General features: G+C 47.7%; 1 protein-coding gene across 1 annotated transcript in view; it reads right to left on the minus strand.

Annotated features, from left to right (window-relative positions):
- Kiaa1324 (KIAA1324 ortholog) overlaps nucleotides 1–15,594 on the minus strand; it is a 79,378-nt gene that overhangs the window by 10,286 nt on the left and 53,498 nt on the right. Inside the window, exons 8-15 of the mRNA XM_005367894.2 lie at nucleotides 11,317–11,405; nucleotides 9,718–9,895; nucleotides 8,976–9,104; nucleotides 8,162–8,252; nucleotides 6,212–6,317; nucleotides 5,836–5,973; nucleotides 4,338–4,601; nucleotides 2,317–2,496 (exon numbers count right to left, since the gene is read on the minus strand). Coding sequence (XP_005367951.1) covers nucleotides 2,317–2,496; nucleotides 4,338–4,601; nucleotides 5,836–5,973; nucleotides 6,212–6,317; nucleotides 8,162–8,252; nucleotides 8,976–9,104; nucleotides 9,718–9,895; nucleotides 11,317–11,405 — 1,175 coding nt within the window. The remainder of the gene's footprint in view (nucleotides 1–2,316; nucleotides 2,497–4,337; nucleotides 4,602–5,835; nucleotides 5,974–6,211; nucleotides 6,318–8,161; nucleotides 8,253–8,975; nucleotides 9,105–9,717; nucleotides 9,896–11,316; nucleotides 11,406–15,594) is intronic.

Here is a 15,594-nt window from a genome sequence, read left to right on the forward strand (position 1 = left end):
TCTGTAGACCAGGCTGGTCTCGAACTCACAGAGATCCGCCTGCCTCTGCTTCCCAAGTGCTGGGATTAAAGGCGTGCGCCACCACCGCCCGGCCAGTCCTTAGTAACTTTACATGGCTAGCCACACGGATGTTTACCTTTCCCCTGGGAGGCTGAAGCAGGAATAAAAGGATTCCCCACATCACCTCTCCTAACGCACGCACGCACGCACGCACGCACGCACGCACGAGACCAGCCACTTTTGCTTTCATGCTCTGTCTTCCCAGTAACCGCATCTCCTACTCCAGGGGCCTTTACTTCTAAAGCAAGTGACACCCATCGCTACTCTTTCTGAATTCTTTTACACCGTGGCACGGTTTCTGTAGAAATCCACTGTTTCCATGCAGAGGCCTCCTCAGCACGGAGATGCGGACTCTGTGCTCTAGAGCTCTGTGTTCCAGGGCAGTGGAAATGGGGTTTGCTAGTTCCTTTCCACTGTTAATTATAGCTCCCGTGTCATCAGTCAAGAGTGTTAGTGGCGGGATCCCTCTTTACAGTTCTGCTTTTTTTTTTGTTTTGTTTTGTTTTTCGAGACAGGGTCTCTCTGTGGCTTTGGAGCTGTCCTGGAACTAGCTCTGTAGACCAGGCTGGTCTCGAACTCACAGAGATCCGCCTGCCTCTGCCTCCCGAGTGCTGGGATTAAAGGCGTGCGCCACCATCGCCCGGCTTTTTTTTTTTTTTAATTATTTGCTTTTTTCACAAATTATTTATTTATTTATTTTTTTAAAGTATAGTCATTATTTTTTTAAATTACTTATTATGTATACAATATTCTGTCTGCATTTATGCCTGCAGGCCAGAAGAGGGCACCAGACCTGATTACAGATGGTTGTGAGCCACCATGTGGTTGCTGGGAATTGAACTCAGGACCTTGGGAAGAGCAGGCAATGCTCTTAACCACTGAGCCATCTCTCCAGCCCCCACAGTTCTGCTTTGAGGTTGTAGGAGCATAAAGTGGCCGGTGATGAATTCTCCCCTCATAAATACCTTCATGTTATTTTCACTGCCTATGTCAAAAATGATCCACGTAGAGAAACTAAGGGCGGCTTATTCTATCCAGCTTCCAGAAAACAACACATTGCTACCAAAGACTGCTTCTTTAAGGCTTCTCTTCTGCCTTATGTTGTTTTTTTAAATTACATTTTAAATTATTTTGTGCCGGTGCACAAGGACAGAAGTGTAACTGTGAACCCGTGTACATGCATAGGGAGAGCAAATATCTTACAGGGTCTCTCCTTCCACCATATGGATCAAGGAGGTCTCAAGATCTCTTTATGTTACCCAGGCTGACTTTCACTTCCTGGGCTCAAATGATCCTCCTGCCTCAGCCTCTTGAGTAGGTGGGACCACAAATGTGTGCCGTTGTTCTTGACTCTGCCTAGTCCAATGTGGGGTGGTGACGGAGGGCTCTGTGTCCATGAGTGCATGTCTGTGTGGATCTGCAAGCTTCTGAGGCCAAAGTCGGGTGTCTTTCTCAGTCACGTGCCATCTTATTTACTTGGTGTCCCGCTGAACCTGGAGCTCACCAATTAGCTGGCTAGAAAGCTCCAGGCGTTTGCCTGTCTGCCTCCCAACACTGGGATTGTGGGCACAAGCTGCCTTGCCTGGCTTTGACCTGGGTGCTGGGAGTCTGAACTTGGGTCCTCTGTTTGCGTGGCCAGTGCCTTACCAACCGAGTCCCAGCCCTCCACTTATTCTTGTGTAAAGAGGATGAGTATCGGGTATCAGAAATAACTGGAGGCTGGAAGTGTTTCTCTTGTAAAGCTTTCTGGTTGTGTGATGGTTTCATATTCCCCACTCAAGGATTCCCAGTCTAGAACTTCAAAACGGGAAATACTTCCAAAATCTGAAAATTTTTAATATCTCTGAGGGAAGTTCAGGGAACAGTAAACAAAGATCTTACTTTTAAAACATTTTTTATTTCCCTAAGTATTTATTGCACATTTAATTTTAGGAATAAGAGCAATCCTCAGAGCCAGGTGGTGGTGGCACACGCTTTTAATCCCAGCACTAGGGAGGCAGAGGCAGGCGGATCTCTGTGAGTTCGAGACCAGCCTGGTCTACAAGAGCTAGTTCCAGGACAGGCTCCAAAACCACAGAGAAACCCTGTCTCGAAAAACCAAAAATAAAAAAGCAATCCTCAGGAAGAGTTGCTGCTATTAAACCTCCTTCTCTCATCCCCCTGCTGCCTTGGGGATTCTGTGTTTTCCTGTTTTGTTTTGTTTTCTCCTGCGCTCACCTCCAGCCTCCAACCCCCTTTCCGGTTCTCACAGCCTACCTGGTTCCCACAGAGACTCAGGGTGAAATGATGGAAATACTTCAACCCTTTCGAAGTGAAGCTCGGCGCTCCTGCCAGAGAGACGGTGCCAGCCAGAGCTGAGAAGTTGTAGTTGAACGTCCTGGTGGGATTGCTTCGGGTGAAGGAGAAGGTGCAGTCATTGTAGCAGAGGGAGTGGATCTGAGGGGAGAAGGGTCGGGTCAGCAGGCGGTCTGATGCGTCAGGGCTGCAGTGGGGTGTAACAGATCTCCCCAAGCTGCTCCAGACTGAGCAGACCGAAAGAGGAAGGGAAGAAAGGACTATAGTGGACATTAGCGGAACAGACCCTGAGAGGATCTACCTTGCCATTCAGTTAACGGCACACAGAAGATGAACATGGCTGAAAGGGGGTTCATATACAATCGCCCATGGTGGCTGTCATGAAAGACGCTGACAGAACTGCCAGCGTCAATATTCCTGCAAGGACATCCCTATATATACACAAAGGATTTTGACAAGGACATCTGCCTGGCAACTGTCCACACAGCCTTGGACCGAAGCCACTTTTGTATTAATTATCGTGGCCCAGGATCCCTGTTCCAATATGTCTGACACAATTTTTATTCATGCCCTTGAAATGTCCCCTTGTCTCAAAGTCTTTGAATGTACCTGTGGTTTACTGTGGTGCATAAATATTCTGCTGCAGAATTCTGAGGTTCCCAGATGCCAGTATTCACTGGAGAACTTCTGTCTGAGTTTGTTTTTAGTAGTGCTAGAAATTCAACTGAGAGCCTCGTGCAGGCTGGGCAAGGGCTCTTTGATCAAGCCTCTCCTTCAAGCAGAAGACAATGGGGCCCTAACGGAAATAAGGGTTCCAGAGTGGCAAGAAAGAGGCTTCCATGTGCAGAACATACGTGGCCATTTAAAACACACTGAGCTTTGCCTCCTTTTTCTGGGGTTCTCTGGAGGAAACTGAACTGTGGGAGGGGCCTTGCTTCCTGTTTCTTGTGCGTTAGGACTATTAAAGGTAGCCGGACACACTGCCATTCCCTCCCACAGCAGCAGGGGGAGCTCCTGGGAAAGAAGGCTATGGAGAACATCCCAGGCACTCCTAAAAGGTCGTCAAGGGTCTGTAGGACAATCGTACAGTTTGCAAATAAACGAAGCAGAAGGTTCTGGAATCTGAGGTCACCCTCGGGACTACACCGTGTTTGAAGTCAATCTAGAATACACAGGACCTGATCTCATAAATAAATAAACAAATTTAAAGAATGATCTCATGGGGTGATCAGTAAAATACAAACCAGTTATGACTGCAAATGTGTATCTCAGACCATTTAATCACGGGTACTGTCTTTGGGGTTTTGTCTTGTTTTAGGTTTTGGTTTTTTGAGACAAAATCTTGGTTCTATGCTGGCCTCAAGGTTGCTGTGTAGATAAGAGTAATCTGGAGCTCTTGACTTTCTTTCCTCTACCCCGCAAGTGTTGGGATTACAGGTATGCACCACCATGCCTGGCTCATACAGGTATGTTGTGGATGTGAAACTTCAGGGGATCTTTGCAGAGATCTAGCAGAGCAGAGCAAGCCCTGGGTGGAGGTCAGCAATGCCAACATATATGTCCCATTAAAGGTTGACTCACCTTCCCCAAGAAAGAGGGGGCAGATTCCTGTGTGCACAGGCTGGATTGGACTAGGCTGAATTTGAGCCACAGACCCCATCCCCACTATTTCTTCCCTTTAGGTGTCTGCACAGAGGCCAAATAGCCCTCTGGACCCCAAGGTCACTAGCAAGGGCTCCACTAGCGGAAGATGAGACTTGTCTACTACAGAGGGAAGACAAGACCTCCTGCTAAGAACTCAACCACCATGTTGGTATCACACCCTGTTGGTGTCCTCCACAACAACCTGAGCATGGGATGGCGTGGGTGTTGCTAGGGATAGCATGTGGGTATCAGCCCCCCACCCCCGAGAATCCCATCCAGAACCCAGCACCCATCCAAGCAGAGGGCAAAGGTCACCATGTGTGGCAGACTGCTGGCACCTTATTGCTCTTGGTCCCGGAGCCACAGGGCACACAGGCTTGTGCGCCGTAAGGCTGGTGGGCTTTCAGGATGGTGTTAGGAGGGCAGAGGTGGCAGGTTCCGGAATTTCGGTCAATGTAATGGCCAGCAGGACAAGAGGTGCAGGAGGAGCCCACATCAGAGGCTTCTAGGGCGCAGGGACGGCAGTAGGAGGCCACGCCACCCATGACGTTGGTGACATTGATGGAGTAGATCTTGGCAACATCATTAGTGTACTTTCTGCCCTGGAGATGAGAAAACAAGGTCAAAGGAAGGGGAGGCCTGAGCCAGCAGCAGCTCTTAGAAGTGCAGAAAGTCGAGTTTATTTTTATTTTATTTATTTGTGTGTACATCATATATGTACATGTATATATGTGCATGTGTGTTCACATATGTGAATATGCATGTGGAAGCCAGAAGTAGACACAAGACCACCACCCACCCTTCCTTCCTTCCTTCCTTCCTTCCTTCCTTCCTTCCTTCCTTCCTTTTTTGGTGTTTCTTTTCTTTTTCTTTTTCTTTGGGGGGGAGGGGTGGTTTGAGACAGAGTTTCTCTGTGTAACAGCTCTAACTGTCCTGGAACTCACTCTGTAGACCAGTCTGGCCTCGAACTCATAGAGATATAGAGATCCTTGTGCCTCCGCCTCCCAAGCGCTGGATTAAAGGCACAGCCACCACCGCCCGGCTGACACCAGACATTCTTTTACCATCCCCACCTTACTTTTTGAGACAGGGTCTCTCATTGAACTGTCTCATGTCCTGGTTTTTACATGGGTGCTCGAGATCAAACATGGGTTCTTCAGGCTCATATGGCAAGAACTTTTACTAAGTGAGACACGTCCCCAGTTCTTAAGGCTTATCCCATGATACCTAGGAAGAACCTGAGAAGCATCTTTCTCACTTTCTTTAGTGGTGATCCTTTGTATGCTAATTAAAATTAGTAACATTAGAAATAGTGGGTTTAGCTTTAAAAAGACAATGACTTTTTTTTTCTTTTTCTTTTCTTTTTGGCTTTTTGGAGACAAGGTTTCCCTGTGTAGCCCTTGCTGTCCTGAAACGAGCTCTTGTAGACCAGGCTGGCCTCGAACTCAAAGATATCTGCCTGCCTCTGCTTCCCAAGTGCCGGGATTAAAGGCGTGCACCACCACTGCCCCGAGAAGCCAGGTTTGGTAATCTAGTTCTGGGAAGGGTAAAACTGGAAGATCGAAAGTTCCAGGTCAGCCTGGGTTATGTACCAAGACCCTGTCTCAAAAACGAAAGAAAAGCAGAGTGGTGTTTCTTAAAAATAGCTGCAGATCTGGCTTCACCCATGCTGGGGATTGCAAGGAGGGACAATGATTGAAGGTATGTAATGCTATCTTCCCTGGAAAGCATGTAGAAAAGGCTACAAGCCCTCAGAGGGCTACGCCAAGCCTTCTCAGAAGCGTGCATGATTCCTCCTGTGCACACAGTCTGCCCCTGAGATGGAGAGGGACTCACAGTTTCGTGCAGAGTGGTCCTCTGGAAGGCCCATGTGAAGCTCACAGTAGCATTCTCCTCGATAATGTAGGTATAGGACTGTTTGCCTTTGGGACCTTTCCACGTCTCCACTGGAGTGTTGGTCCTAGAGTTCATGCCCTGAGCCCAGGATAGACAAGTGAGGAAGGGGTCATTGCTCCCAGAAGCAGACACTACCCCCCTGTGGACGGTCACACTGGTCAGACCTGTTCTACGTATTAAGGAGCCCCTGGTAGTCACTCTGGGCTCGTGCCCTGTGGAATCACCATAATGGTCGCCCATCCCATCGCCTTACCGCTAGGGCAAGCTGGGTCCACCCTCCGGCAGAAACCCCCAGCTACTGAGAGAAGAAACATACCACCATGAAGTAGAGCTCACAGTTCACAGAGCAGACGGTCTCGAAGACAAATGTGATCCTGGCCACCTCTTTGTTCTCTGTGTCGGCCATCACTGACTGGGGAGGTCTGCGGGACATCAACTACAGATCATCTCTGAGGCCAAGCAGGGCTACTTAAAGAGTCTAGACAGCAGAAAGGGTCAGTTGAGGGTTTGAGGGACCTGGGGGAGGAGTTGGAAAGATTGAGACCTAAGTCCAACTACGCCATCCAAGCTATATGACCTTCATCTGGCCAATGCGTAGCTCCCTTGGCTAATGAATGGAAGTGATAATTATCTTTATCTCTCATTATAGTATCGCTGCCCAACAGTACTCAGGGTGGTAACGTACTTTATAAAATGCAGTAAGAACCATCCTACTCAATCTTCTTGCCTCAAGTAACAATGAACTCGAGAGATGGCTCAGTGGATTAGAGCGCTTGTTACTCTTGCTGAGGACCCAGGTTCACAAGCATACACAGCCTCAGTTCCAGGGGATCAAACTGACACACACAAGGTGTATATACACACATCTATGTAAAACATTCATACACACAAAGCATATTAAATTATCTATTAAAATTTCATAAAAATAAACTGTAAGTAGTACTGTGGCCTTATTTTCTCTTTAAATTTTTTAAAATATTTATTTATTATGTATACAATATTCTGCCTGTGTATATGCCTGTAGGCCAGAAGAGGGCACAAGACCCCATTACAGATGGTTGTGAGCCACCATGAGGGTGCTGGGACTTGAACTCAGGGCCTCTGGAAGAGCAGCCTGAGCCATCTCTCCAGCCCTGCTGTGGCGTTATTTCTAAGTCTCTAAAACTTTTTTTTTTAAATATTTATTGATTTATTATGTATACAATATTCTGTCTGTGTGTATGCTTGAAGGCCAGAAGAGTGCACCAGACCGCATCACAGATGGTTGTGAGCCACCATGTGGTTGCTGGGGATTGAACTCAGGACCTTTGGAAGAGCAGGCAATGCTCTTAACCTCTGAGCCATCTCTCCAGCCCAGTCTCTAAAACTCTTGCTGCTGTTATGAGGAGGAAGGATTGACGTGGCCAGCCAGTGAGAGAAGCTGGGTAGACCAATACGGCATGGGTTCTGCATCAATTTGTTTCACTGCTGTGATAAATCACTGAACAGGAAGCAGCTAAGGGAGGAAGGGCTTATCCCGGCTCACAGTTTAAGGGGATACAGTCCACATGATGGGAAGCAGGGAAGCTGGAGTATGAGGTGACCAGGTGCGTCCAAAGTCAGGTAGCAGCCAGATACACACTGCCACTCCACTTACTTCCTCCTTCCTAGGCTGAGGCCTAGGACCCCAACCCGCATAGATAGCTCATTCTCCTTAGTCAGACCTCGACCCGCATAGAAAGCCCTTCCTCCTTAGTTAGACCCTGACCAGCATAGACAGTAGCTCTTCCTCCTTAGACCTTTCCAGAAATTCCCTTCTCAACATTCGTAGAGGTATGTCTCCTAGGTGATTCCAAATCTCAAGCTGACATTCAAAATAAACCATCATGGGTGCAGGGGTGATCTACAGAGACTGCTCAGCGATTTGGGGTACTGGCTGCTCTTGCAAAGGACTGGGGTTCCATTCTGAGCACCTACATGGTGGCTTGCAGTTGTCTGTCACTTCAGGTCTAGAGAATCTAGTGTCCCCTTCTGTCCTTTCATGGGGCATACACATACATGCAGGCAAACACTCGTACACATACAAAATAAAAATAAATAAAAATTAACTAAGAACATGTCCTGGTGTACAGTTAACGTGGCCATGGTGTGCTCTTCTCTGTTCTGGACTGATCCCGAAGTGAAAGCAAAACTCCAATCTGGAGGCCTGTCCACGTCACATTCTCAAGGACGTGGGCTGTGGAAGAGGCCAGGTTGGCTTGGGCTCCCCTGGTTTCGTAGTCCTCACCTAAATCCTGGCACAACTAGAGTAAGAATCATGAAGTCGTTGTCTGAGGCCCCAACAGCCGTATAAATGTAGTCACCAGCCACCTCCCAGCCTGGAAAAGGAGAGGGAAGGGTCAATACGATAATAACACTGTCCTGCGAGGTATCCAGACCTGATGCTTATCCGGCAACTAACTTACTACTATCTTCCTTTCTTCTTCTTTTTTTTTTTTTTTTTGGTTTTTCGAGACAGGGTTTCTCTGTGGTTTTTGGAGCCTGTCCTGGAACTAGCTCTTGTAGACCAGGCTGGTCTCGAACTCACAGAGATCCGCCTGCCTCTGCCTCCCAAGTGCTGGGATTAAAGGCGTGCGCCACCACCGCCCGGCTTCCTTTCTTCTTATTTATCTTCTTTCCTCCCTCTTTCTCTCTTTCTCCCCAACCCCCTTCCTTTCTTCTCTCTATACCAGATCTCACTCTGTAGCCTAGGCTATCCAGGATTTGTGGTAATACTGCTGCCTCAACCTCTTTTGCTTTCTTTCTTTTTTTTTTTTTTAATATTTTTGTTGTTTTGAGAAGGATTTCACACTAAGACCAGCCTGGAAGTCACTATTGCCTCATATTTGCGGTAATGCTCCTGCCTCAGTCTCTTGAGTGCTTGAGATTACAGGCCTGAGCCACCAAGACTGGCTTGTATATGCTTTTCCTAGCTCCTTTCTCTCTCTGAAACTAAACGATGGTGGCGTGTCCGTGGAGGGAGTGGAACTCTCAAGGGAGTCATGATTCCCAGTGGGAGAGCCAAGAGTGACAGCACAGGGTAAGGGGGGAGAGGCAGTCACCGGTCAGGACTTTGTACTCGAAGTTGATTCCACTGAGAACAGTAGTTTCCATGTTGGAGGGCAGCGTGTTCCACCATTTGTATTCAAATCCCACCGCAGGCTCAGTTCCCGCTGGGCAGTGGGTACAATCTAGAAGAAGCACAAGACCAGGTCAGTGCCTGAACCTGCTGCCAGACAGACAAGTGGCCGCCAAACAGTGGACCGACCTCGCGGTGCTGCAGCACGAAGTTAGGTCAGAGGTACTCAAAACAACCCGTTTAAATTAGACACACTGACCAGAACTCCAGCTGTCCCTACTGATCATTCGCTTTGATGCACCTTTTAAGCTCTCTCAGGTACATCACTGGATTCCCACATTGTCATCAAATGCATTTGTTCTAGCAGGTACACAGCACTCCTCCCCCAACTCCCTTGTGTCCTGTAACTTATAGGTTGCCATTCTGTCCAGTTGGTCATCTTAGCCCCATGGACTTTCTAGTTAGCATCTGTGCCGCATCCTGGACACCTCTCTTGTGAAGACTGAGACTCTCAAGGCCTGAGTCACGCTCGCAGAGACAGTGAGGTAGAAGACAGGGCAATCTGGCCCTAACCTAGAGATTCCTGAACCTGGTCCTCAGAACTGGCCTGCCCTTCACTGCCTTCAGAGGATGGGCAGAGGGCACTTGGCTAGCTCCTCTGGGAATCACCAACCCCCAATATTAGGATGGAGAGGATGTAGGAAACAGAGCAAGGGTGTTGTTACCGGAGCCATTGGAGTATGAGCCGTAGGGGCAGGGTTCGCAGGTGCTGTTGTTGGTTTTGAAGAAGCCTGGGTTGCAGGGTGGGCATTGGGTCTTCACACCAGAGGCAGGCAGCTTCACTGATCCCTCGAGGTCCTCACCACAGATTTTTGGCACGGCCCATTTGTACATGAGCTGTGTCTGCAAACATGAAGTAAGCAAGATTCAGCATGGGTGGGATGTAGACCCTGTTTCAAAGCAGAACATGGGGGTTGGAGGATACCAGAGATCTGGCCCAGGATGAGAACTCCAGAAACAGTAGAGAATTCTGTTCTGGTCACATGTTTGCCACAGTGACTGTCTGCCAAACAATGTTAGCCAGAGGAGGAAGGGTGCGTCTAATCAGGGTTCTGTGATAGAGGAGGTGGTGACCAGTTGTCTCCCGTAAAGATTTGTATACTCTTGCCAAAAATAAAAATCTTTTTATCAGGGGCTGGAGAGATGGCTCAGAGGTTAAGAGCATTGCCTGCTCTTCCAAAGGTCCTGAGTTCAATTCCCAGCAACCACATGGTGGCTCACAACCATCTGTAATGGGGTCTGGTGCCCTCTTCTGGCCTGCAGGCATACACACAGAGAGAATATTGTATACATAATAAATAAATAAATAATCTTTTTATCAGTCGAGCATGGTTATGCACACCTTTAATCCCAGTGCTCAGGAGGCAGAGGCAGGAGGATCGCTCTAAGTTCTAGGCTAGCACTGTATATATAATGAGACTACTTCGAAACAGTCAAAACTCCCCTTGCCCCTCTCAATATTTGTGACTGTTGATTAGCATTTTCAAAAAGGCTTTCTCCGGCTCCTCCGGCTCGTTCTGTTCTTTAGGATTCTTCCAGGCCCTACACATCCCCTCCATTGCCTCATGGTGGTGGGATCCTCTTTCTCCTCTGTCTGTTTGTTGGTTTTGTTTTGTTTTTCAACAAGGTTTCTCTGTGCAGCCCTGGCCGTACCGGGACTCGCTCTGTAGACCAAGTGCTGGGATTAAAGGTGTGCACCACCACTGTCTGGCACCTCCCTGCTGCCCTTGGGAGCTCTGTGAGTGTGGGGTTGTATCTCAGTGGCCTTTGGTTCACAACCTGACGCATCAGTTCACACAAACATTGCTTGTCAGCCCAGAGACAACCAGACTACAGGGGTAGGAAGTCTAGTGTGGGTGGGGGCTGGGGAGAAACAGTGGGCACTAGAACCGGTTAGGCCATTCTCCAGGGAGTTGGAAGTGGGAAGAGATGTCCTCTGCTCTCCCCTGAAGCAGCGAGCACACGAGACTGGGTCTCTCTGTGGAGAGCAGCAGGTGGGGATGGGCAAGTGGGGCCCACGGGTGAGCAAAGGAGAGAAACCAAGCAAAAGAGAACGGGGTGGGTTTGAAAGAGAACACGTGTCAGTGCTGAGTGACACACGGGCAGAAAGAGTGTCCGACCTGAACTCGAAGCCATGTCCTTTGGCCCCCCACTAGCCTGGGTTCATCGTGCAGGTTGGTGGGGGTTTCTCCTGTGTCAGTTTCACTGTGTCTAAGGAACAGGGAAGGGGGGGGGGGAGGGAGGGCTGCAAGTGTGCTACCCACCTCTCCATTAGCATCACAGGCTGTGTGGGTATAGAAATAATCCTTGTCTGTGCAGGCTGGGCGCACTTTGCAGGTGGAAGATCCTTTTTCTGAAGGACCAAGGGAAGAAAAAAAAATATTTCAAGTTATACAAGAGAGCAGCCCAGCTCTTACACAAACACTAGCCACTCCTGGGTACTGGCTAGTGGCCAGCAGTGCCCCAGGCCATGGGTGTGTCACTACACAAACTTCTAGAAAGCATTCGCTTTCTGTTTTTATTGTTTGCCTCCTCCTCCTCCTTTTTTTTTTTTGGTGGAGGAGGGAAGGGGGTGGGATAGCTTGACCTGAAACCGTGAAGTCTTGGCTGGCCTTAGATTTGAACCAATTCCGCTTTAGCGTCTCAGAGGGCTAGGATTGCAGACTGAACTGCGCTTTAAGATCACTTGGTGAAAGAGGAGCTCAGGCGGAAGTAGAGCAGGGAGTACCTGGTGTGTGTCCTCCGTTCTGCTCAGTGTCCTGTGGGTACGTCAGCTCCCCGCGGTGTTATTGACTTTTCCCGTTGTTTTGGCCAAACAGCCCACGAGAAGCAATTTAAGGGAGCAAGAGCTGATTTGAGGGCTGGAGAGATGGCTCAGTGGTTACGAGCACTGTCTGCTCTTCCAGAGGTCCTGAGTTCAATTCCCAGCAACCACATGGTGGCTCACAACCATCTGTACTGAGATCTGGCGCCCTCCTCTGGCGTGCGAGCATACATTGAGGCAGAATGTTGTATACATAATAAATAAATAAATCTTTAAAAAAAAAAAAGAACTGCCCTAGGATGGTGCCAAGTGTGGGGCTGGAATTTTTACACAGGGCCTGAGAAAGTTGGAGAAAAAAATGGGGGGGGGGGTGACAAAAACAAAAACAAAAAAAAAATAGATACAGCTCCTTTGAGAGGCGCTACTGTTGAGCAGAGCACTTGAGCAGCCGGCACAGTAAGTAGAAACTTCAGATTAAGTGAAAATGCTTATTGTATGTAGTCTTACTATGTTAATGCTAAAACCTTTCTTTTTATTTAGCCGAAAAAGGGAAAATGTTATGAAATATTTGTTTACCTATGCAAAGATGTGCTGCCGTTTTACCTTGCCTGCCTAAGGCACCCAACTGATCTAATAAAAAGCTGAATGGCCAAAAGTGAGAGAGGCCTTCTGGGCAAGGAGAGTAACTAAGAGGAGGAATTTAGGCTCAAAAAGGGGAAAGAAAGAAAAAGAGACACCAGGAAGACACTGAGGGCCAGACAGACAGGGAGGAAGCAGGAAAGTAGAACATCCAGAATGAAAGCAAAGTAAAAAACCCTGAGGCAAAACGTAGATGAATAGAAGCGGGTTGAATTAAGTTAAAAGAGCTAATGGGACAAGCCTGTGTTAACGTCAAACATTCGTAATTAATAATAAGTCACCGTGTCTTTCTTTGGGAGTTAGTTGGTAGTCCCAAAAAAATTCCAACAAACCAGGAGATTGACTAAGGTTTAGGAACCTCTTCCCCACCTTCTAAAGAGGCCCCATTCCTCAGCTGGTTCCTTCCTTCTACCAGACAACTTCCTGCCTCAGAAACTCTGCAAAGGGTGCCTTGTCGACCTGCACTGGGAGTCCCCGAGACTGAACATCTCCCCACCTCTTCTGTCCCTGTCTCATTAGGCAGGACAGAAGGAAGGAAGAAGGGCCGGGAAACAGCTGGAATCTTCTCAGTTCATTTATTGGGTAAACAAGCAGGAGGCCCAATTCGGAGGCTGTTGACTGACTTGGCCAGGGGAGATTTGGGGGAGGTGCTGAACACGTGCCAGTTCCCAGGGCCTTGTGTATCAAACCTGGCAGAGCGCAAGGTAGAAGGTGTGTTTGGCACAAAGACCTTTGTTCTGCTGGCTAAACATTTGCTTAACCTGACACCCCGGGTCTGTTTTAGCAGAAATGGCCCAGCTGTTTACACACAGACCACTGAGAAAACGCCTTTCATAAATGATTAACTCGAATGCTGAGACAGACCTTGCTTTTCTAGCTCAAGTCTAGGAAACCAAGGGGTTTAAGTTGGGCATTAGTCAAGTGTGAAAAAGTCACCTACATGTTTGGTCGGCTGAGGGAGTGCGCGTGGCTTGAGGGGACTGCTCCCGGGGGAAAATGCAAGAAGGCCTTTACCTCCGGGCCGGGGTCCTCTTTCTGTGCCTCCCTTCTCCTGCCAATATTTCCACTCCCCTTCCAGTACGGTGTTCTCCCTGGGACCCATTTCCTCAGCAGACACAGGACCCAAGGGACATCAAGGCTCAGCTCCTGTCAGCTCAGACTCTTGGTGGGCCCTTCTGCCTCTGGGAACTCACCTCTCATTTGTAAATGGGGAGCTCACTCCCATGTCAGGCTCTGAGTAATAAATGAGATGAAGTCGCATTGAATGTGAACTTCTATACACGTGACCTATTATTGTAAGCTACGGTGAGAACATTTTCATATTAGAAGAGGTGAGAATATGGACAGGCCTTCATGAAGCATGAATTAATAAGGTTAGTGCTCAGGGGTCAAGGCCAGCAGGAGATCGCAGTGGGTAAAGGGGTCCTCACCACCACACTGACAACCTGAGTCTGATTCCTGAGATCCATATAGCAGGAGAGGACTGGCTCCTTCCTGAAAGTTGTTCTCTGACCTCCACATGTGTGCAGTGGCATGCACACATGTTCATGCACATGCCTCCCCCATGAGGTAGATAGATAGATAGATAGATAGATAGATAGATAGATAGATAGATAGATAGATCGATCAGTGCTTAGGGTTAGAACTCAGTAGAGGAGGGCTTGTCTAGTATGTACACTGTTCTGAGTTCTATTCCCAACATTACAAGAAAAAAATTTTGAAAAATAGCAATTAGACAGCAGTCAGGAGGCAGAGGCAGGCAGATCATTGTGAGTTCGAGGTCAGCCTGGTCTGCAGAGTGAGTTTCACAACAGCCAAGGCTACACAGAGACATCCTGTCTTGAAAAACTAAAAGAGAAAATAGCAATTACAAACTGCTAGGCCCATTCCTAGATCCTTCTCTGTATTAGCCAGTCCCCACACTGTCACCATAAGGTAGATACAATCACTGTCACTTCTGTTTTAGAGATAAAGAAATGGAGGCACCATTGCTTCTTGGGCTTCCACTAGGAATGTATATAGAAACTGCGGCAAAGACAAGCGACAGGCCCTAAGTGTTGGGTAAAGAAGAATTGCTGTGCTTTGTTTGATAAAGAGCTGAATGGTCAGTTGCTAGGCAGGAGAGCAGAGGCGGGCTTTCCAGGGAGAGAGAGGAAAAGGAGGAGGAATTTAGCCGCACAAGATTTGCAAGTGAGATGCAGGGAGAGCAGGGTGTGCAGTACAGACAGAGATGAGGTAACAAGCCATGCAGCAGAATGTAGACTTAAAAATATTGGTTAATTTAAGCTATCAGAACTAGTTAGAAGCAAGACTAAGCTAAAGCCAAGCTTTCCTAATTAATAATAAATCTCCTTATAATAATAATAATAATAATAATAATAATAATAATAATAATAATAATAATAATAGGTCTCCTAATAATAAGTCTCTTATTTTTGGGCTGGTGGTCCTGACAAGAAAGTACTACCGCACCTAGGTGAGTGGTGAAGCTGAGATTTGAACCCAGCAAGTGTGTTCTGGAGACCCTGTCCTTAAACCTTATGGGCTTCAATTAGAAAATGGACTGCTAGCATTTAACACAGCACAAGGGAGTTGACCAGAGCTATCATGCTAAATTACCCCATGAACCTTCTAGTTTCACCTATGTTTCCACCCCAAATATCTTGTCCCCATGAAACTGCAGGTTCATCTAGTAAGATCTCAGCTGGTGAAGAACAGCTTTAAGAATTCAACTCCTTGATTAACAATTTCACGACAATGCTTGGACAGAAATCAGCCTATACAGCATTGGCCAAAACACAGTTTTTCTACAACTACCTTGTCATTCAAACCGTTGCACAATTGCTGAGTTAGAAACCGAGCCAATGAGAGACCAACAAAGACACCATTGATAGAGGTGGAGAAGGGAAGAGGAATAAAAATTAAAGTGGAAAAACGGGAATTTAGATGTTTGGCTAGAAACTTCCTCCCAGATCTAAACTTTCTTGTCTGACTGAAAAACTACACAACATTTGGCAAGATCTGTGCAGAAAAATAGGGCTCTTGTATCAGGAGCATAACAGCAAGCGAGCCACAGGTCAGCCCGTCCTGGGCTAACAACCACACATCTTACCACCTGAGTGACACACGGGGGGGGGGG

This window comes from Microtus ochrogaster, unplaced genomic scaffold (genome assembly GCF_000317375.1).
Source record: "Microtus ochrogaster isolate Prairie Vole_2 unplaced genomic scaffold, MicOch1.0 UNK25, whole genome shotgun sequence".
NCBI lineage: Eukaryota > Metazoa > Chordata > Mammalia > Rodentia > Cricetidae > Microtus > Microtus ochrogaster.